This window comes from Thermobia domestica, chromosome 18, assembly GCF_964235325.1.
Source record: "Thermobia domestica chromosome 18, izTheDome1.hap1.1, whole genome shotgun sequence".
NCBI lineage: Eukaryota > Metazoa > Arthropoda > Insecta > Zygentoma > Lepismatidae > Thermobia > Thermobia domestica.
Genome location: NC_137471.1, coordinates 51,688,430 through 51,712,503, shown reverse-complemented (window position 1 = coordinate 51,712,503; position 24,074 = coordinate 51,688,430). Strand labels below are relative to the sequence as shown.

The 24,074-nt window shown below is 35.9% G+C and overlaps 1 protein-coding gene across 2 annotated transcripts in view; it reads right to left on the bottom strand.

The window, feature by feature from the left end:
- Positions 1-1,799: 1,799 nt before the first annotated feature.
- The window catches only part of LOC145676006 (isatin hydrolase-like), a 73,424-nt gene continuing 51,149 nt past the window's right edge, over positions 1,800-24,074 (bottom strand). The window contains exons 2-5 of one of the 2 annotated variants that reach the window (XM_081746843.1): positions 13,155-13,276; positions 8,439-8,642; positions 4,859-5,140; positions 1,800-4,237 (exon numbers count right to left, since the gene is read on the bottom strand). In XM_081746843.1, coding sequence (XP_081602969.1) covers positions 4,212-4,237; positions 4,859-5,140; positions 8,439-8,642; positions 13,155-13,276 — 634 coding nt within the window. In that variant the 3' untranslated portion in view covers positions 1,800-4,211. Of the gene's footprint in view, positions 4,238-4,696; positions 5,141-8,438; positions 8,643-13,154; positions 13,277-24,074 lie in introns of those variants that run through there. The other variant, XM_081746842.1, reaches the window with a different exon arrangement.

Here is a 24,074-nt window from a genome sequence, read left to right as displayed (position 1 = left end):
AATAAGATACGAGTTCTCTGCTCTTTACACTTGCTACTACTTACTACATTTTCGGTATGTTGTTTTAATTTGTGAGTTAATTGCAGTCCAGTAGTGTCTTTTTTCAGACAATATGTGTACCCGCGAGCCAAAAATACCAAACTTGTCTTCTGCTTGCTTACAGATTCTAGCGGAACAGTACCATAACGTGTCATCCCAAATTGTGGGTAACTGTCAAACACTTTTCTGTCTAAAACAGTTTGGGTGGGAGTGGATGCAAGCAAAGGACATGAGAGTGTTGTTAAACAGAGACTTCGTCTGGGTTGCTGAGAAGCCAGTTGAGGAGGCAAAATGTAACAATGCTTCCTTGATGACACATGTATGAATTACTAAAAATGAATTTTTACTGCACTTTCCAACTTGTTTCTAGAGAAAGTGTCCGTAATACGGAAGTAAATAATACCTATAAAAGACAGGAAAGACTGTCCGTGTCCGTACTAGAGAGTGTCCGCTTTAGAGAGGTTTATCAATATGTTTTTTCCTATTACAGTGTTTGGGGATTACAAAATATGTCCGTTACGGGAGGTGTCCGCTTTATAGAGGTGTCCGTTGGTAGAGGTTTCACTGTAGTATGAATATGATTAGGTTACCTTTATGGACGACATAATGCAATAAACTGCAGTATTAGAAATATTTCACGAGGTCAAAATAACACAACAATTCACCACACAAGTAAATATTTTGCGAGAGATATCGTAACTCAGGCGTCTACTATCAAAGTGTCTGATGAATCCAAAGTGGATAGTTGGCAAAACTGTTGAATGTTATTTTTATTTATTCATTTATTTTTACAATAAACATATTATTTTGCTCAGCGAGTAGTTTAAATTAGATTTAAGTCTGTTAAGAGCAAAGCTTGTACAATGGGAAATATTACAGTGGTAATGTATGTTGAGCATGATGAGATATATATGCCCTAAGAAAAAAATCGTAGCTACAGTTGGGGAATTCTCCAGATGACTACTTGAAATAATCTGTGATCGCCACAGTCTCATTACTATGCAAAACTGACTTGCAGCAAGGTAGCTATTGAGCAAATCTGTAATATGCACATAAAAGTGTCATTTCAGGTGCTGCTTGGGGACAGGGAAGGGCAAGACTCTCCACCAACATAAGTATCTAGCTAATTTTACGTTTCTTTCGGGGGCATAATAAACTTAGATCTAATTGCCCCACCTGGACGCCCTGACATATAGGTATAAGACATTAGAAATATGCGTACACGTTATTTGTCTATTTCTTAGGTTAATGCACAGTTATAAAATTATTAACTAGGAAAGTAATAATGGTTGGGAGTTTGTACAGACGAGTTTGAGCGGAAAATGTTGTAAGAAATGGCAAATGCCATTTTATTTCCTGAGCAAAATTAACTAAACGTTGGCAATACCGTAAATAGTTGGCAACGACACGTCGCATTTGTATAACAGAAAAGTTACTTCTCATATAGTTCATGTTTACGCAGTTTTTAACGAGTACGATTTCTAAAACACGACGGCAGGTTTTATAAATCGCGGTTGCAAACCTTCAGCTGCGATATGCATAAAAGAAGCAATATACTCTCATTGAGTTTGAAACCGTGGAGATTTATGACGCACGACAAATCGTTATGCATAAAAGTGCCATTTACATATTGATTTTGTAAATATGTGAGACGATACTTAATGCTAATTTCTCTGTTGCGCTTATACCTGTTAAGCTCACAAGGTACAAACATTTTGTATCTGAAGTGTTTTACACATTACCTAATACGCAAATGAACAAATAATAATAAACAAATAATTTGGCTTTAAAATTTTTATTAGTAATAAATTCATAATTTTATTACATTTGTACACATTTAGATCCGTAATTGGCAAGTAAAGAAATGTGTTACTGAAACGTAATGCTCTGATTTAAATTTATGTGGGTTTCTGACTATGAAAGAGAGAGCGGAAAGGGTTCATAAGTTGTGGTAGCGAAAAGATCTAATTTCAACCATTTACAGTAAATTAACAGTACTTCCTATTGGTAGCTAGAAGAGTATTCTTGACAACGTCGTTTTCCATCAGATCTTTGTATAAAGATTAGAAACACACAGAAATTTAACAGGATTCATCTGAGCCATTTCTGTCTTTTGCTCCATTGTTTTATTAGATGAATCATTTCTTTTAAAACGAACTCGAATTTTAGTACTTTCTTCGTCAAATCTGTTGAAATGTATGTTATTTTGTGAAAGTTAAATATTAGCTATAACATATAATTTTAATATTCAACAATCAAATTTTATGTAATATTAAATTTATATATAATGAAAATTCATTTGGAAAAACAAGGAACATTTTTTTACCTATACTCCAAGAAGAAATCAGTAAAATGTAATCTATTAAAATTCGAATCTAATTCAAAAGAAACAAAAATATTTTTAAATATAAATCAATAGGTTAAGAGATGAAAATGGAAAAGGTACTCAACACCCTTAAATTAGCACCTGACATTAATTTCATACTCCCATAACACTACTTCTCATGGCATATTCTGGTCAGTACCCAGCAACAGCAACCATGGTTTATTAATGTGTAATATGCGTCATATATAGGTCTTCTAAAAATGGCGATCACGGACCACAGAACACTATTCTATAAGTCATAATAAGGCAAGAAAAGTATACATATTGCGGGTCCTTGTCTGGAGACACGAACTGCACAATGTGGCAACGCCGCAAATAAAGAATTATTGAGTAGATCTACTAATCTATCAAATAGTTGCATCGATTCTTTCCAGATAGCAGCTAAAGTTGATATAGATTGATACTGGCATCATTTATTAATGTAGCAATCGATTTAACTGCTTGACGTATTTGTAGGGTGATGCTAATGGTCTCCAAGTTAATCTGCGACGTTGTCACATTGTGAAATTTTGATTCCCCATAGCGGCTGAAGGAGGACTCGGATGGCAAATCATCACGTAACATTGTCGCTTTATTTTGGTGTGTAAAGTAGTGCTCTGTGGTCTGTGGGCACCATTTTTAGAATATCCGCTATATAATTAGAAGTTGCATTGAGGTAGTGAAATAACGCAGTGTGAATGAGGCACAACTTTCTCAATGCTACTGACTATATAACCGAAAGATTCCAGATCTATTTAGCGCTCAGCTTTCTTGAGAATTCTGTGATATCTTTGCTCCAGTATTTTTGCAATTGCAATAAGTTTTACACCTGCAAAAATCTTATTGCTTCTCTGATAATTCTCGCTTTGCTGGGCAGTTGTAAACTATCCAACACACACATGCATGTAACCTATTAATGAAGATATATGATTTTATATATATAAGTAGAAATGTATACTGTTAAAAAAAAAATACTTTCTTAAATTTGAGAAACCCTTTCTGATCTGTGTACCGAGAACCTTTACTTAGAAATCAGACTTAAAAATTGAAGGATTTGTATAAAGTGAAACTCAAACCCATACTGTTGCTTTGCGTATCAATGAGAATTTAGAAAAGATTTTCTCGGTGCACAGATCAGAAATTGTTTCTCAAATTTAAGAAAGAATTTTTTTTAACTTTGTATTGTTATTGGAACATGAAATGTAACTAACTTAAGAATAAACAGATTTCCAAATCTGTATCACAAGTGATTACCACTATTCTGAACATCAACGAAAATTTTTATTTCTATAAATTGTCCAATTGTGAATAGTGGTTTCACCAAAGAATTTCACCTGAGAATTTCAAGAGATGCCTCTTTAACAGTTACATTTTTTAGACATCAATTTACAGTTCAATTTTTCTCCTGTCATTGTTTTCTCAGCTAATTTTAAAATGTCAGAGCCCTTAACTGTGAAATATTGTTACAGGACCGTCTGTAATAAGTGACTTGTATAAGGATCAGTTAAACGAAAACTCAACGGAAAACAGTAGATTAGTGCCTTTCTCTGAGCAGCATTTGTCTATTGTCTATATTTCCGAAATTCTTGAAAAGAAGTCTAATCATCAATATCGATTTATAAAATAACAGCTGTTTTGCATTGTGTACAATGGAAGACCCAAGATATATGGTATCTTGACAAAACCCATCTAGCATCAATTCCACTCATACAGCTGCAAAAATTCTTCAACAAAGACATTACCTGATACGATGGAAAATATTGAAGTCTGACTGCATTTTCCGTCCTTTTACCAGTTTCATGTGTATCTAGCCCTTGTACTTCGGTGTTATTGCTGGAAAGTAACAAATCGTTGTTTTGAGTCGAAATTAAAAAAAAAAAAAAAAAAAAAGAATTAAACTTTCTGACTTTTTCAAATTCTTTTGATTTAAAACATACTCCTCCCTTGGTCTTACGGACCTCAATTTGACGGATATCAGAAGCAATGAACAAAATCTCCGATGACTCAGAATAAATCCCGGAAAATCAAGAACATTTCTTCACTATCCATGGTAAATCTGATTTTAAATTAAAAACGTAGAAATTACTGTATTAAAGTATCTATTTACAGTGTACCATGTATTTTACATTCTCATATTAGAAAGTGTGCTTGATTTTTTTTTACGAGTACTATATTATTTCTTTTTTCGTAATGTAATTGTGAATATTAGTAATTATGGACAATCAGCAAAAATGAATCGCTATTATTTCTTTTAGTCCACTAAAACGAGGAATGAGTGTCGGGTGATAGTAGTTTCTTTTTGTTAATTTGGAAACCTGAAGTTGTGTGAAGACGTACTATTACAATGTAAGAGAATTCTTCTATTTAAAATATTTTAAAACTCTTACACCCTTTGATAAAGTGATTTCAGAATTATTAATAGAGACAGACAAATTACAGAGTAGAATTTTGTACCAATCGTAACTCCCCGATTTGAAATCATGTCCGTTGCTATTATACGTGCTGGAGCTCCAGTGCCTTCTCTGATCTTCATAGGCATAACGATCAACGTAAAGCCTGTCGGAGGTAGATCCACGCCGTGTAAGTTAACATTTTCCAGTACATAGATGTTCTTCCCTTGTAGAATGATGTGTGAAGCAAAGTCTTTGCTTTGGCCGTAGTCCACCGATGGGGCATCCACTCCAATACCAACGATGTTCTTACCAACTAACCACTGGGCACTTTCACGGGACACACCTGTGAATTAAATGTGGAATAGTAATTTAGTTACTTCTTAAGGTGCATCATCAATATAGAAAACACTCGAAATAATTTCTCCAACGTGTTCACGCATGTTTCTGCCTACCGATCTAATTCATTACTATCAATCTGAAACGATCTTCTGTATGTCTTTGAAGTATTAAAGGTAGCATTGGTCGTGGTACTGGAATTTCCAGCCGTCATAGATGGTAATGAATTATTTCTATTCAGCGCCTCGTCTTTATTAATGGCCTCACAGTTTATTTCACATTCGTCTGCGCTGTCTGTGGCAGAAGACTTTAACAGCCTACGAAGTCTCTGCCACTTTGACAAACTGTGATCGAACCTCGATCATCTCCACAGAGTTCCGAGATTTTTACCGACTGTATTTCGGATTCAGCGATGAATAGCCCCTCATCAAGTTCGTTTATACCCGTAATAACACACAACTAAATTCCCCTTTCACGTTAGCTATTTCCCAAAACTCTCTTTTGCACTTACAATTTGATTTTGTAGCCTACCCATGACTTGGTTACTGATGGAGGCTTCATTAGGAATTTCTGACCTTAAACTCTGATTACTATTTCCAATCTGTGACCTTAGAGTCTACGTAAATGCTCAGAGACTTTAAATCAGAGATTAGACTGATTGCTGTCAGCAATCTTAGCCTATTATCTTTGCATTATGCTTAGCATCGTACTTATTCAATCTTGATAGAGAAGAACTAGATTCATTTTCAGATTTTTCTTTTGTGCAGTCTTCATTAGCTTCACTCCTACAATTTTGTATATTGTATCCCTACTCGTTACCCTATTCGTTCCACGTTAAAGTATTTCATACTAAAGTGGCTTACCGAGATTTTTACAATCACTTAAACCACACAAGAAAAATCACTTAGCAGTATACGTAACTTAATATACCTAAAAGTACAATATCAACACATTATAGGCTAGCCTTTATTTTGAAGAGTCGCTTTATTCTTTCGGTCCTCAGTTACTCTCATTGTAGTTGTACTCATAATAATTGAAGTTGTAAACAGTGAAATATCTCGGCTGTATTTCGTCCAAAAATCTTAAATCAACTTCCAGAATTTGTGACATATCCAAGAAATAATCCTTCTTGACTCGGTTGACTAAAACCTGTAGCCTGCTTTGTCCCAAGTTTGCAAATAAAACGATAATAAACTAAGAAATAAATTTAACGCCTGTGGCTACATCAAAGTAATTAAAGTAATTTGGTGTACAAAGAAGATAGGAAAGGAAAATTTCTAATCCAGTAATCCTAACTTGTTCTGATTTTAGCGAGTTATGTATGTAGATTTGATTAATTGGCACCACAGACTAGAGTGACCAGGTTTAGGAAATAATAATTAAAAATAAAATGGAACGCTTGGCAAATTGACATAATTTAGCAATCCATTTAGGCATAGTCATTGGTATGTTGATAGTCATATGAGTGAGGAAAACGTATTTAGTTGTTCAAAACAATCAGATGTTTATTTATCTATTCAACTTTATTCCAATTTTAATTCTTACATTATCTTTAACAGGAACCAGGATCAATTGTCCCTTGAATGTCGTTTTCTTACGACTGAATTTCTTGTAGAAGGCTTGATCTTTCTTTTAAAATAAAACTGAGCAAGTCCATACAAGAAATTTGTAGTAGACTATACTCTGTAACTACGAGCAAAAACGGGACATTTTGCATACCGTTTGCACTTTTCTCGGGACATCGGACAACTTGCTGAAAAAGGGACAATCCTGTTAAAGATGGGAAAAAAATCTGGCTAAAACCAAAACAAGTTAGAAATTTTGTCTTTCTTATATTCTTTATAAATTAAATAAATTTCATTCTTGATATATTCATATGAATTAAATATATGTCATTTTTATTCCATCTGCACAAAAAGTAGATTAAAACAGTGTTGTCCACAAATCTAGAACCTTGGCTGGCTGAAGAAGTTGATGCGCGTTCGAAATTGAACCTGTGTCGTTTGGATCCAGAGAAAGTACAAACTACATGATGTCAAAATTCTCTCACAAGACACAATCATATCAAATTTACGGCAATCGGGGAATTTTAAACACGATTTCAAAATGTAGCAACGAAAGAACAGGAAACGGAAAAAAGGAGATTGGGGCAAATTAAAGGAATCAAGGAGATAAAAGGGAGAGGTAAAAGTACTGGATAATTATCTTTATTGAATTTTAAGATAATTTAAGATAATATTTAAGATAATTATCTTTTTTGGGACCCAACTAGAAGCAACATTTGAAAACTCCAGTAATTTCGGAGTTTGGTTTTGTTCTTAAAAAAAAAAGAACGAAACAAAAAGTGCACCTAATAGCCCTAATCGTACTTCGTTACTATATAATCATTTTACATAGTTCCCTCTACAGCACAGTCCTATCAAATACCTGAATAATTGCACGTATCACTGTTTAAATCCAAAGAAAATTTATATGTTTGTCTCCAATTTTTTCGACGATGAGATCTCAAACAACCACAAGTGCTAGAAACGTGCCGTTTTCGCTAGTCCATTCCAGATTTTGTGTAGAATGTCCAGTTCTAATCGAATATTTAGGAAACTTGGCTGTTATTTCTTTATTATATTTTTTAGGAGTACACTGGAAGTGTTGAAATTTTAAAAAAGCGCCATATCCTATGAATACATTCCAACATAACATAGTTGTATACCGGGGTTGTATATCTCTTAAGCGTTTGTTTCATGGCCAAATGATAATGAAAAACGAAGGATCACCATTTCTCCATTCTAAGATGAATCTTTATTTTTTGAGTGTTTTGCCCAATGAACACCATATATAACTGACATTATAATTAATTGTATATGTAATGTATTTGCTTATTACATACTGCATGCAAGAAGAAAGAAAACACTGATCACACGTGAATTAGAAACTCCAACCACACGTAGGCTCAAATCTTGCAAATGGAACGAGATATTGAAAAAAAAAATCACCCCTTTATGCTACCCTTTGGCGATTTTTATCAAGACGTCCTTCACTTGTGTCTGTAAAGGGACATGTACAGATGCTGTGAGGAATGACAAGGAGATTCATACTCATACGTGAATGATGAGCTGTATAGAGAGCGCAGGTTCAGCTAGTTAATTATTAAAAATAATAATACAAAAATGTACTGAAGAATTTTTGGGGTAAGCCGAAAGGATTTAGGAAAACAGTTATGGACCATGAGTCATAACTTTCTCTTCAGAAGTACAGTTTCTTCACAGATTAGAGAATTGCTTGTGGAAATACAACTTTCTTTCACTTACCAGGAAAATGTGCGTTCTCTTGAAGAGAATACGATCCGAAGTATCTGGTTCTATTCCAATAATACTGGGACCATCCAAAGTCTATGAGAACAACGGAACCCTCAGGAATTGGGCCATTCTCCTCTTCCCATGCTTCCAAATGCCCCACTTGAAGCTGGAAATCACGGTTGTTTTCAGTTTCAGAGGATACATTTACTAGGATTCCTGAAAGAAGGTAAAATAAATAATATTCCCTTTTAAGAAGTTCGAATTAACTGTTTCCCGTCTTGTAAAATGTTCTTAGAAAAATAAAATATATAAGCACACACTGAAATTACGTAGCATTTTCAAGTTAAGGAAGTTGTTAATTTATTCAGGATATTGAATAAGTACTAAAAAATTAATAATGATCGTAAACAATGCTTCACGGTAATAACAATTCTTTTATAACATGCACTACAAAGGGGTTTTTCGTGGCATAAAATGAAGAAATTGGGCCTAAAAACATTTGGCATCATTGAAGGTAAGTGAAAAGTGTCAGATATCACCAACAGATGGCAGTATTTGGTCTTTATATGTCCAATATTTCGTAGGAAGCGTCAATTTTCAAAATAATTGAAGTCAAGTTCAAGAGATGACTATTCAAACTTTGTCCAAAGACAAATTGAATCATTTATGAAAGGATGAACAGTTTTTTTTTTTTTTTTTACTGGCTGACAATATTCAAATTTCAAATTGAGAAGATTAATATTCAAACTTTGTTTAAAGACAAGATGATTCAATAAACTTCGGTGCGAGCGGTTCCTGGTTCGATTCCCGGTGAAGGAACTCGGTCGAAAAAGTGTAAAATGCTTTTTCAGGCCAGCCACCCTGAATGAGGTTTTCCTGGGTTTTCCTCATCCACACCAGGCAAATCCCGGGATGATACCTAACTTATAGGTCCCAGGCCGCTTCCTTTCTTCCCCAATCCTTTCTTCCCTTTCTCCGGACACTGTGATCGCCGAGGAACGTCGTCCCTCGAACGTGACGAGCTAAATGGCCATAGATGCCGAAAGCCCAGAAATCTAAATCTTAAATCCTAAGACGATTCAATAAAGAAAGGATAACCAATATTTTTACTGATTGATTATCTTCATAATTGAAATTCAAGAGATGAATGTTCAAACTTTGTTGAATGACAAGTTGAATCAATAATGAAAGAGTAATTAGTGTTTTTACTAATTGACAATATTCATAATTCACATTCAAGAGATGAATTTTAAAACTTTGTCCAAAGACAAGTTGGATCAATAATGAAAGAACAGTATTTTTACTGTTTGACAATATTCATAATTCAAATTCAAGAAATGAATATTCAACTTTGTTCATTGACAAGGCGTATCAACAATGATAGGATAAGGTGTTTTTACTGATTGGTAATATTCATAATTCATACTCAAGACATATTTAGAGAATATCTAAAATTTGTTCGAAGACAAGTTACGAGGGTTACGAGTAAATAAATACAAGTAAGAGAATAATCCATGCACTTTTTTTTTTTTAACATTCATTGTTGAGAGTGCTTAATTTTCTCAGAAACATGCTTTCCATATTGAAACTCTGTCAAAATGAAAGAAATATATATTAAATATAATATATAGAGAAATAAATAAATGCATATAGCTACACAGGGTGTCCCAGACAACTTGTTATACAGCTTTTAGGTAGATTCATTGGATTAATTTGATTACGTTTTCTCAATACCATTTGCGCCTCTGCTAACAGTAAGACGTGTGAGGAGGCGTAGGCGCAGAGAACGCCGGCACCTCTAGAGTACGTTTGTTTTATCTTGGCACGCTTCCCGCCAGTACACTTGGTTGGTTTTTAAAGTATTTTCTGCTAGCACTCACGTGAACGTTTTAATCCAATTGCCGTCTTATTGGCTTTGTCGTGTAGGTGACGTTAGTTGTCAGCCAGCCCATCAAATGAGGTCATTGCTATTTGGCGGGTATTTGAAGTGCTTAGTTGCCACACGCGAACAAGTGTGTTACAGGGACTTGTGAGTAGCGTGGCGTTTTGTTGTGTTTCCTACATATTGTAACCCGCAACTTGACTGCGGCTTGGCAAGAACGCGTTGCAGACAGATCCATCCTTTAGGCGGAAAGGTTGCCAAGATAAAACAAACGTATGAAAAAATGAAATATTTGAGTTTTACGTCCCACGGTTATGCCGGTTAGGCTAGAGGAGACGGTGATAATGAGAAATGAGTGAAATGGTGGAATGAAGAAAGTGGGAGGAAACGGGAGAACCCCGAGAAAACCCACGAGCACGGTGTTTGTCCACCACAAAGTCCACACGGCGCGAGCTGGGATCGAACCAGGGACCCCAAGCACCGGAGATGAACGCTCTACCACTGAGCCACCGCGCCCCAAAACAAACGTACTCTACCAGTTAAGAAGTGAGAGGTGCATAAGCCACTCCTCTGGCTATCGACTCTCTGAAGCAGTATTGAATAAGGAAGACGGACGTCAAGAATGCCGGCATTTCCACCAGTTAAGATGAGTGACTTTTGTGGGGCTACGAAGCTAAAGCGTCCCTCAAGGTTTATAAGATGAGAAAGGTGATAACTATACAAGATGTAGACTCTAATCTCTTGATTATTAAGAGTGGAAGACGTATTGCTGTCGACGCTTCTGCTCATTGCGTTGTAGTATTGTGCAATATTGTTCGGAACTAAATACGAACCAAGCTTGGTTCATTAGATTTAGTAGACTATCGATTTGAAAATCGAATCATTAGCCATCTTTCAGAACACTGGTCATTCATGACCAGGAATTATTACATCTCGTGTCATAGATTGGGCCTTCACCTTTGAATGAAAATAAAATATTTAATCTCGATAAACCTGAAAACTTCTAGAAACTTAATACACTTGTAAACCATTTAATCGGAAACTTAGGAAAGATAAGTATCTGTTATCTCGATAATAGACTGTGACTACTGAAGTTGAAGTTTGAACAATTTATTAAATTCTTAAGAATTGTTATTGCATTTAGTTATATAACGTCGTCTACTAATTATTTCTTTTGCTTCTCTTGTTGTTGCGTAATACTAATTATGCTAAATTCACAAAATTTCAAGTTAAAATCCAAAGCTCTTGACTTGTTGAAACATTTTGCCTTAATTCATGAATTGTTACGACCATCTTGTTTACTTAATACTACTACGCAGAATCCAACGGCGCCGAGTTTCCAAAAGTTATGTGGGTGCATATCAATGGCGGGACATGTTATGTTTTCAGGGAAGTCTCGATATTTTTTGATTGATTTCCTTTTAGTTTCTATTAACACCGTCATAAAGGACTGTGCTGTGATAAAGTAAAATATACCGGTACTACAAGGATAAGTTGGGGCTGCCCTAACTCAGCCGGCAACACGGCTGACTTAAACGCAAGAGAAACTGGTTCAAACCCTGGTCCACGGTTAAGAATAAGCTACTGTAATGAATATTCTCAGCATATTTCATCGTAACATTAAGTGTATACTTCAAACAACTTACATGAAGCACAATGACTGCAAGAGGCAATTATATTATATTATGAGCACGTTACTAAACGAAAATACCACATTCATACAAATTAAAATGAAAAAATCTTCGTAAAAGCAAATAATTTTAACGGTATTGCAGAAAGAACTGTGCAAGGATCTTGTTAAAATACAAGGTGACTTAAGTGTGTTGCTTGGTTGCCTTTGCACAAACACATTTGAAACAAACAATTGTTTTAGAGGTTAGAAATTTTAACTTCCATCTCAATCTTTAGTTTTTTAAAATTATTTTTTGATAATGGGAAGTGAGAAATATTTATTTTATTTTGTTTCTATTAAAATAAAAATCTTGTGGTTGCGCCGCACTCACAAGAATATTTGTATGGGTGCTGGAGCCCCGGAGCACCCAAGTATTCGGCACGCATGGCAGAGTCTAATCCATGTCTGGAAACCTCTGGGCTAAACGTACTGATGTACTTCGTATATTCCCGAATCCAATGGCACATGTCAGAGATTATTGGGAGATAGGACAAGCTTCTACTCGCCTAGTAGGTTCAGAACAAGTACCACAACAAAAATCAAAGATAGGAAGTAATGTAGTTCCAAAGTAGGCGTTTGGATTTTGACCACTATAATCTGCTTACTGCCTCAATGTTGTCTTCTGTCTCCATAGTGTCAGGAGAACGGAGTCAACCGGGAAGGTCAAACTTTCCAATATTTCAAAAAAGAAGATTTAGAAGGAAACTGAGACTTTTTATAATAGAAGGAAAAATCGGTTTATAAGTGAACTTAACTATTTCCCTTGACTTTTAGCATTTCGTCGCGAAAAGTTCCTTCTGTCTAATTGCAATGAACTTTTACATTAATCTACTATGAACACTGGTACTACACTAAACGAATCAAACTGAACCATCAATTGCCGCCACTATAGATAAAAGAAAAAAATTTATTTATTTCACCACTCAGAATGGACTATGGCAAACTGGAGGAAGAACCGTACTAGAGGAAATGACCACATCAATACAAAACTCACTGAGTACACCATAGAAAAATTGTTAATAACCCCTTCACGTCGTTACCTCCAAGTCAGAATACAATTCTCTCAATAATTTTCAAGGTATTGTTTGCATCACGGATTTTCTGTATCTGTGAGCAGTACTTCTTTAACTATCAAAAATATAAAAAGTAGGGGACTTCCGTTTTAGCCTCTTACCTGGTGCAATGAGATGAGAGAGGGGGATATCAGCAACTTTCCAGCCAGCTCTTGCAAAATGGTAAGGTGCATCTAAGTGAGTCCCACCGTGTTCCCCCGAGCAGAAATCATTGCCTGCATACCTGCAACAGAAACACCAGAATCAAATTTCACATTAAACATAGATCAAGCACTTTCAATTCATGCGGGTTTAACATTACTACTCTTAATAAGTATTATGATATTAGATATTTAACATATATAAAGAAACTATTACAATGCCTGTTTTTCGCGAGGGAAGTTAATATTTAATAAATATAAGACGAGAAATTTGAATTTTGTAAAAATTGTCATCCTTTAAAAGCGCAATTCTTGAAAGCGCTGAAATACATGTTCAATTTAAGTTTATGTACCGATTTTTCCACGTCCAATAAATCCTTACATTGGCCAACAGTTTTATATTCTTACCTTATTACTATTAACTCCTTCACGTCCAAGAGACATATTTGTACTGAATAGTTTAAAATGCTTCTATTTTTGCGTGTTGGATGTTAGGGCTTTGTGGATTACCAAAATTGGATTAAATATAAACTGCTGTATAATAGTTTGAAAATCAGCCTCTAGTTCTGTATAATTTTCATCAACTACTCATGGATTTATGAAGAATGTAGGAAACGCCAATATTACTATCGATAAACATTATAATTACCAACACTATTCAGAGAAGTAAAACTTAAGAAAATTTCTCATATATAGCCTATACCTAATTACCTATGCTTATTTGTTTAAAAAAAAAAATCCTTTATTGACCATAGGGACATATTTATCCAAGGACATAACTAGGTAACCGTTGAAGTGATAAACATGTTATGACGCCTTTTGGAATGTACACTCATGTCCAAAATTATTGTCGCATGTCTATAAATATGTTGTAGTAGGAATATAATTTGATAACGAATTCGCCCGGTATTTCTTATAATGATAGTATGTGTATAATCGGCAAAGACATGTATGAGGAAAATTTCATGTCAAAAGAGCGGTAAATAAGAACAATAAAACGAAAATAAAACTTCCTTGTCCATTTAGCAACATTTTGTTTTACTCATTCTAATTTTCGTATTTATAATTCTTTTCCTATGAAATTTAAAACAAATATACATTTCTCGATTATACACATAGTACCAGTATTAAAAGTACCGTGAAAAATCATTATCAAATTATATTCTTACAAGAAGGAAGTTATAGATATGCGACAATCATTTTGAACATGAGTGTACGTGCCGAATTTAACCTAAATAACTAAAAGAAAATATGTTCCACTTGCCTTATAATCCTTATGGGCCTGAAGGGGTTAAATTGCACAATCCATTATTTGTTTAAGCATAGCCTACAGGTTAAAGATCTTGTTAACTATAACGTGTAATTCAAATAAATTTTGGCCGTAATTCAAAGACCACTTTCGGTCCGCGGACCAGAGTTTAACAAACGGAAATACGGAGGATATAGATTAGCCTATGTACTAAATAAATGATTACAAATAAAAAGTAATTATCATGAATATAAAGATGCGACATAGAAGATATTCCATGTTTTCCACTATATGTATTTTTCCGGAAAATTTTCCGTTCCTAACAAATGTCCATGATCAATTATTACTCCGTATCAAGCTATAAAATAGGTCGAATATATGTATAGGAATATTAAATAACAGAAAATTATAATTTTGCAATAACAACTTGTCACAACTTAGTGGCGTAGGGAAGGGGTGGGCCCAGGGGGGCTGAGCCCCCCCAAGGGGTTCCGACAATTTACTTTGGTGCTTTGATGTTTGTAATTTTTATCTTCGAAGAAACAGCAATTGCCTTTCACGTACTCTATTTCAGAACAAAACATGTCACTAAACAGTTTCTAGACAAGCTGAATGAAAAAAGGAAGGGTAAAAATACCTTTTGAGGTTTTGGTTTCATTCAAAAGAAAAATATTTGAGGAGAAAAATGTTAACAGGAGAGGGTGGAAAACAATACTAAACACTTGTAGCATGTGACTATCTCACAGCAATCTCTGATGTTTGATCGATTGGAGCAATTCAGAAGATTTGTTTAAGTAAGATGAGTTCAGGATGTCGAAATAAGAACTTCCTTTGCAATTGAAGCGCTTGGAGGATAAAAGTGTTATGTAACAAATTGAATATGACGGAAAAATTGACTTTCACAATGTTGTCCGTTACTGCACTGAGACGAGAACTCACTACATAAATGTTACGTAGCATGATTAACATATAACACGTGCATGAATCGCCAGAATGCAACGTTTCAGAAAATGTAACATAACACCTTTATCCTCCAAGCGCTTCAATTGCAAAATATCGCAAAACGTTTTACAAAAGTGGTTAAAGCGGAAAAAAGGCAATTGTGTTAATTTCGGTGAGGAAAATGTGCAAAGAAACCAAAAAGCAACGGAGAAAAATCTAAACAAGATTTTTCAGAGATTCAGAGGAAGACTCGCAAAACGCTTTAGAAAAACGGCTAGAACGAAAAAAATGATTGTAGTGGTATGCAGAAACAGCAATTGAGAAGCAACGAAGAAATATCTAGAGAAGTCAGCACTTCAGAAAAAGATATAATAATAATAATAATAATAATAATAATAATAATAATAATAATAATAATAATAATAATAATAATAATAATAATAATTATTATTATTATTATTATTATTATTATTATTATTATTATTATTATTAAAATAACATTCTGACGCAACAAACGTATATATATATATATATATATATATATATATATATATATATATATATATATATATATATATATATATAACACTAAGCCCCCACCAAACAACAATCCTGGCTACGCTACTGTACAACTGGAAGATTTTCAAATATTATTTAAGTAAAGAGTTGAAAAAAGGACTCGTAAGATGTTTCTTATGAAGCATTGTCTTGTAAGGGTCCGAAACATGGACATAACGCAAAAGTGATGAAAAAGGACTGGAAGCTTTCGAAATATGAATGCGGAGAAGAATGGAGAAATTTAGATGGGTCGAGCAGAAAACGAATGAGAGGGTTTTAGAAATGTGGAACAGAAAATAACGATTTTAGATGTTAGTAGAAGGAGGCAGAGAAAGTGGTTGGGACATTGGTTACAAAAGAACTATATCATGAGGGACGTACTAGAGATTATGGTGGCAGGAAAGAGAGGGAGAGGGCAAACGAAGCTACAATTAATGGACGATATTAAAACGGAAAAAATGTACATGAAGAAGAAAAGGTTAGCGAAAAATTGGAGAGCAGTAGTCAGGATATAAAATGAAAGCTCATTACAAAACCTACAAATTGGTACAATTTTCATCCCTCTATCTCTATCCTAGTCTGAGAAATCGTTAGTTTTGTGAATACACGTCGGCAGATTTTTTTTTTTCGAACTTTGAAGGACTGCTACTGGACAACTATGCCATATAAAAATCTGAAACTTTGTTATTTCTTCTATCTCTAGGAGTATTTTACACACGTTAAATATTACAGAATTCGGAAATGGTCAAGATCAAAATGGTGAAAAATTTGTTTCCTTGACGTGGAGTGACCCTTAAGACTTTCATCACCATTTTCATTGTTAATAATAATTGTTTTCGTAAGAAGCTAGGACAAGGGTCAAGAACAGCATAGACTATAAAAGCTGGATACTTTTCAGAGCCCAGAGAAAATCAACGATTTTCACTGAACCCATATATATTGAACCTAGCTATGAACAAGAGGTGTCGTGGATCAATGAAAACTTGACTCATTACGTACTGACCCACCACCCACCTAAATCCATCGTCATCAACTCTGACCCATGATCCATGCACTTCTGTCCACTGACTAAAGAGTTTACACTTGTAATAAGACAAGGCTGGAAATTATCACTAATCGGAGTTTGAATTTCTACGATCACTCGCTCAAACACTGCTCTGTTACAATACCGGTAGATCTGACCTTTACGATATGGTAAAGTATTTGTCATGGGTCATATTACGATGAATTTCAACTTAATTATCATATATAATTATTTCCTTGTTGAAATACAGATACTTTTTTTCAGTGGAAAATAAGATAAAATTTGAAAGTCTCAAATAACTGTAAAATTCGACTGTCTCAAAAGCTAAGTAATAAATCCTATTGCTATTATTGTAATTACAAATATCAGTATCCAAAAGTCCTTCTCCTGAAGTTCTTTTTCACTTAGAGATACTCATCTCAGGTAAGTAAATAGAAACACATGAAAAGGAAGATAAATGGAAGTCTTGAAAGCAAAACTTAGACAAATACACAAATGTTCGAAAGATGCAGTGCACTGAGCAGAGTGCGTCACGGTGGGTGGTGGATCGCAGTGGGTCACGTTCTGTTGACCTACTATCCACTGAACCACTTGACCTACAACCCACTGACCCACTCCATCTCTAGTTATGGATATCCTATCTAAAGCTATTAAAGATGCGTCACCTTGGCGTATGCTGTTTGCTGATGACTAGGGCCTGGGACTTTATGCCCTATAAAACTGTAAAATACATATGTAAATATGTCATTAAAACTTGAAAAAAATGACACGAAATTTTAAAAAAAAGTCAAAAAATGTCATCTCCCCAAAACACAGAAAAAAAATTAGAATATGAGTACTTAATTTACTCTGTTCCTTACTCTGAGGGAAGAACATCGACTGAAAGTGTTTGAGAACAAGATCCTGAGAAGAATATTCGGACCCAAGAGGAACGGGAATGAGGAATGGCGGAAATTTCATAATGAGGAACTACATAATTTATATGGTTCACCAAACATCGTTAGGGTCGTCAAATCTAGGAAGCTTAGGTGGGCGGGTCATGTAGCTAGAATGGAATAAAGTAGAAATGCTTTCAAAGTCTTGACTGGAAGACCAATCGAAAAACGACCATTAGGAAGACCTAGGCGCAGATGGGAGGACAATATTAAGATGGATCTCGCAGAGATTGGAATACAAAGTAGAAACTAGATGCAGTTAGCTAAGGATAGAAGTCAGTGGAGAGCTTTTGTGAACGCGACATTGAACCTCCGGGTTCCATAGGCCATAGAGTTAGTTAATACTTAATTTACAAACTCATTTTTAGGGAACATTTTGTGGTTTCAATTTTTGGTATTTTTTTAAAAATTATTTGAACTTAGTTGAGAGCTACAAAAGAAACATTTTATAACTGTGTTTCTAAACAGATTTTTAAAAGGAAAGTTTATCGTATTTTTTGAATCTTTTATTTTACTTACCTTAAGGTTACAAAAGAAACACTTTTCAATAAAACAATTCTAGAAGGTTTTCCGTGTTAATTTGAACAGCTTGTAACTAGAGATGCAAAAAGCCGGCTTTTTTGAATCGATGGTTTTTTTCACATAAAAAGCCGGCTTTTTTGGGAAAAAACGGGAATTTTGGAAATTTTGGCTTTTTTCATTTTCATGATTTTTCTATCTATATAGCTTTCTTATAGTATATTCTATAGTTAGATAAGAATTCCATGACCTAAATGCGATATTTCGCTCTGAAATTCACCATCAAGATGGATGGAGCACATGTTTTACGAATTAAAGCTAACAAGAAGAATGTAGTATTTGAGGGCAATTTTAGAGGCTATTTAGCTTTATTTTAACTTTTGAGTTATCGACATCTTTTTTCTTCTCTAGTTTGTCATCCGTGTTTCATTTCTAAGAGCTTTTAGTGCTCTAGCTTCTAGAGCAAAAGTTAAACTTGCCCGTTTTTTTATTTATCCTTCAAAGCGTACGTTTTTCAATATATCCGTCAAACCGTGCTTCCACATTTCTGTTATACTGTAGCTGTGAAGTGATTTAGCAATAATTTTCCGGACACAACCTTGAATCCCAATTTATACAAATAATCAGTAGCGGATTTAGAAAAGTACTTTAGGAGGGGTTTTTCTGATTGTTTCGTTTCCTAAAAAGTCCTAATTTTATTTGGGAGGTGCTTGAAGTTTATGAGTACAGGCATAACTATTTCGTTTCGTTTATATGTTTAGCAATAATCTTCCGCATACAACCTTAAAAACCATTTTATACTGAGAATCAGTGGCGGATTTAGAAAAGTATTTTGGGAAGGGTTTTTCTTACTAATGTTTAGTTTTTCTAAACATTCTAATTTTTATTTGACGGCAGCTTAAAGTTTATGAGTAAAGGCATAACTAATAGATATTTCGTTTGTTGCAGACATTCCGTAACTTTGGGGAACGGGCTTCAGTCCGAAAGACCGCCCCCCTAACCTTCGCAAAACCGTCACTGCTGGTAATTAGTAATAATAACGATTTAAAAACCATAAGAAAGGAAGTCGGCCAACTCACAGTACACACACTATTTCTACATTCACAGATGGAATGAAGAAAAGCTTTGTCAGAATGGTTGTATGCTGGTTGAATCCCGGACTTCCCGATAAAAGCCCAAAAGCTAATCACTCAGTCATGTTTGTTGTGCAGTTGTATTTAGCTTAACTTAAATATATTTCGTAGTCCTTTTTTGGGGGGAGCTCCCTCGTGGCTAAGCGGTTAGCGTACGCGCCTTTGGCGTAGGAGACCCGGGTTCAATTCCCGGCGGGAGCTCATGTGGTTCGGATTCCACGTTAATCAGTAGGTCCACGTCTCATATAGCCTCGCTGCTGAACGGGAAGCTAAACTAAAAAATCACCTCACCTCCTTTTTTTGGGGGGGGGGAGTTCCGTAATGATATGTTGAATCACTCGTTAAAAATTCAGAAAACTTGAGGATTGGGTAAACCGTGATGGTGGTTATATAAAACTTAACTGTAGAATTTCAAGAATATACAGAACCAAAAGCTCTAGATGTGCAGCCTTTAAGTGTATCATATAAATTTAAGTATTTCTCTTATGTTTTATTTTAATTTTATTTTGTTTTAAAAAGAGGGTATGGAATATTTTGAAGTAAAAATACTACATACTATTTTGCTAGTTATTTGTGTATTCTTTTAAAAGAAGTGTTTACTTTTAGGGTTGGCTCGTTTACACCAACTTTTTTTTAAATAGCTGGTTTAAACCAAATAATAATAATAATAATAATAATAATAATAATAATAATAATAATAATAATAATAATAATAATAATAATAATAAAATAAAATAAAAAGAATGAAAAATGCGAATCATGTGAACTTCATGGTGACGTTTCCAGATATCAAACCACCTGCAATAGTTTTATTTCCATTTCACCTTTTAATCAAGGTGTCCCATGTTCAATTCTTTGTCAAACCACAACCCTTCTTTCATTCGTAACCAAGTAGCGGTTTGGATGTCAGTTTAAGCGAAAGTCTTCTCCTTGATAGGGGCCGCGGTGGCTCAGTGGTACAGTTGCGCCTGAGTTTTCGTCGAGGCAACACGTCCTGAGTTGCTCGCGCCTTGGTGCTGATTCTGTTAGTGGTGATAGTTTTTTTTTTTTTAGTGAGTTTTTGCTGTACTTTCTGGACTTCAGCAGAGTGAGCTTACCACTTGATTTGGGTGATTTCTCCCCGTTTTTGTTAAGTGAAGTGCAAAATTACGACTGATTACGATGGCCAATATTAGGCTTAACACTCTTCGTATTAGTTTTCAACCTGTCTCCAAAGTCCCCAATTCGATTTCGCTCCATGAGTGGATACGAACCACTTTTGATCTTGCACAAGATGCCGTATTAAGTATTGAACTAGACTTTCCACGTAAACTTCTATATATCAAATTAATTACTCAACAGCTCTGTGAACAGATCATTACTAAATTTGACAATAAAGTAACATATGAAGATGCAGAAGGTACGTACAACCTTCCGCTTGACTCGGCTTCTCATACAATTAAATTGGTACGTATCCACGCGGTACCTATGGAAATTTCTGATAACCAAGTGAAACAAGTGCTTCAAGTGTATGGTGAAATTCTTAGCGTTAGTGACGAACTTTATACTGATGGTCATTATTATAAAGTACGTACTGGCCGCAAAGTTGTGAAAATGATTTTAAAAAAGAATATCCCTTCCTATATTACTCTGAGTTCTCTTCGTTGTTGGGTGACGTATCCCGGACAGACAAAAACTTCTGCGAGGTGTGACAGTGAAACGCATTTGGTGTCCCAGTGTGATCGCCGAACATCTAGCGCCCGTTTCGATCATCGGTCCAGTGATCCTTCTGGAATTTCTACTTTGGGTAGCCGAATTGCTCGACCTATCCTACAACTGAAGGATGCGCCTGCTATTCACAACTATAGTGTGTTTCCGGTTTTGCCGACAAAAAGCGGGCCCGCTACTACTACCATGCAGACAACTCTGGATTACTCTACCCCGCCAGCCCCCTGCGAGGCAGCTTCTGTGTCCCGCCCAAGTGATACATCCTCACAGGTCCCGGTTCATGACGAAGGTATGGCCAGCCAAATTCTTCCTGAGGTTAACCCCGACGCAAATAAGGTAGGTGACTTATCTGATAAGACTGAGTGTCCCGGACCCCAGCCAATGTCTTTCGATACTTCAGCAACTGCTCGGCCGGAACCTATTGTTAGTGATTCCCTTGACACGGTGCCTCCTCGACTCCGATGTGCTCGACTCGACTGGTAGTGGTTACATCCAGTGTTGATGATATTCCTGAACCCTCTATTAGTGAACAACTGAAAAAGAAGAAACGTTCCAGTCACGAGGTGAATACTGGGAAAGTTCTGAAAGTGACCGGGAAGACCTATGATTCGACCAGTAGATTAACCCGCACTAGATTACGACAGATGTCTCAATTAGATGCTACTACATGTAATGATGGGGAGGGTGTCCCCGAGACCTTGGACAGACCCGCTACGCAGTGAGAATATGCTAGTGGTCTGTTTGGGACTTTTGTTTTTGTTAATATTGCATCTTTTTGCTGCTTTCCTTGGGCCTGCCGGTTTTTTTGTGTGTGCCTTTTCCTCCACACCGAGCCTTTCCTTGCAGCTCTTAATGTACTCTTTTAAAATAGGAACGGTCAATTTTAATGGTCTAACATCTACTACCAAGCAAAGTGCTGTTTTGGATTTCATTAAATGTTATTCTCTTGATATACTGTTTGCTCAGGAAGTGACCTTGACCGACCTTCAAGGCCTTTATCAGCACACTTTTTTTTCTAACGAAACTGTTAACGGCACGGGTACTGCACTTATATTTCGTAATGATTTAGAATTTGAGCAGTTATACAAACATCCCACCGGCCGGATTATTACTGGAAATGTGGCCAATGTCCGGTTTTGTACCTCGTATGCCCCTGCAGGTTCACACAGACGGCGTGAACGTCATAATTTCTTTAATTCCGAGGTAGCCTCCGCCTTACATGACAGTTCTCGTTTGATTATATGGGGTGGAGATCATAACAGTATAGTTTCCGCTCAAGATTCCACTTCTACTTCGAACTTCTGCCCTACTTTATTACAGGTGATTAACCAATTTAATTTATGTGATGTCTGGCGTCATTTTCATCCCCACAATCCTGGACACACTTTTTTCTACGCCACTGGATCTTCACGCCTCGATTCTTTTTATATCTCACGGTCATTAATTCCACATGTGCAATCTGTGGAAAAGATTCCTGTTTGTTTTTCGGATCACATGGCCCTAGTTATGACTATCCAGCTACCGCTTCGAAAGCTTCTAAAGCACAATAGCTTATGGCACCTCAATACCGACATCCTTTCTGAGCCAGAATTCCAGCAGTTGCTACGCCAACGCTGGAGCGAAATTAATCAGCAACTTTTGCGACGGAACAATATTATCCAATGATGGGAACAACGGGGCAAATCAGCTTTGAAACAAATCTGTAAAGAATACAGCAGAGATCGGTCACAGCGATTCCATGAACAATATAATTACTACTCTCAGCTTCTACGCTACTATCATACGGCATTCCTTAAGGGTGAACCTGTACTTCCACAAATTAAACAGGTAAAGGCTTTCTTGTTAACATTACACCGCAAAAGACTCCACGGTATTTCTGTTCGCAGCAAAATCTCATCAATGTCACCCACTGAGCCTCCGAGTCTTGTACATATCAGTGCTGAACGTCGCAGAGGCAAGCAACAGATTATTCATAATATACTGGATGATAAAGGTGTTTTATATGAAGGAACTAATATTATTCCATCCTTTGTGCGCTATTTTGCTGATTTATATCGCAACCATGATGTTCCAGCTAGTAATGACGGTGTTTTCGATACCTTGAACCCTCTCCCAGTTGCACTCCAAGCAGAGCTTGATGCTCCCTTTACCGAAGCAGAAATTCAGCATGCCCTCCACCAGGCAAAAAAGAATAAATCTAGTGGCATTGACTCCCTACCTTACGAATTTTACCAGACATTCCCAGATCTTTTCGTTCCTTTTTTTACTGAACTTTTTAATGCCTTTCGTTCTAATTTACAAGTCGGCAAAACATTTACGCACAGTATTATAGTGATCATTCCTAAGCAGCCCAAGAGTACACGCATCAACCAATTTAGACCTATCAGTCTCGCATGTTGTGACTATAAACTTCTCGCAAAAGTTCTCGCAGCTCGATTACGTAATACTTTAAGTTCCATTCTGTTACCGGAACAATTTGGTCACGATCAGCAACATCCTACATATCTGGCTTTATCGAATATTAGGGACACGATCGCTTATTTTGGAAGTCGTTCGAAATTCAATGCAGCGCTTTTGAGTACTGATTTCTCTCAGGCCTTCGATAAACTAAGCCATCAGTACTTATTCACAGTTCTTGAGAGACTTCATTTCGGGCCAGTATATTTAAATATGCTTAAGACGTTATACTCCAAGCGTACTGCCCAAATTAAACTGAACGGAGCCTTAACGCGGGTCTTTCCAATTAACCGGGGGCTAATTCAGGGCTGTCCCTTGTCCCCCATGCTTTACAGCATTGCCGTTATGCCGATTCTG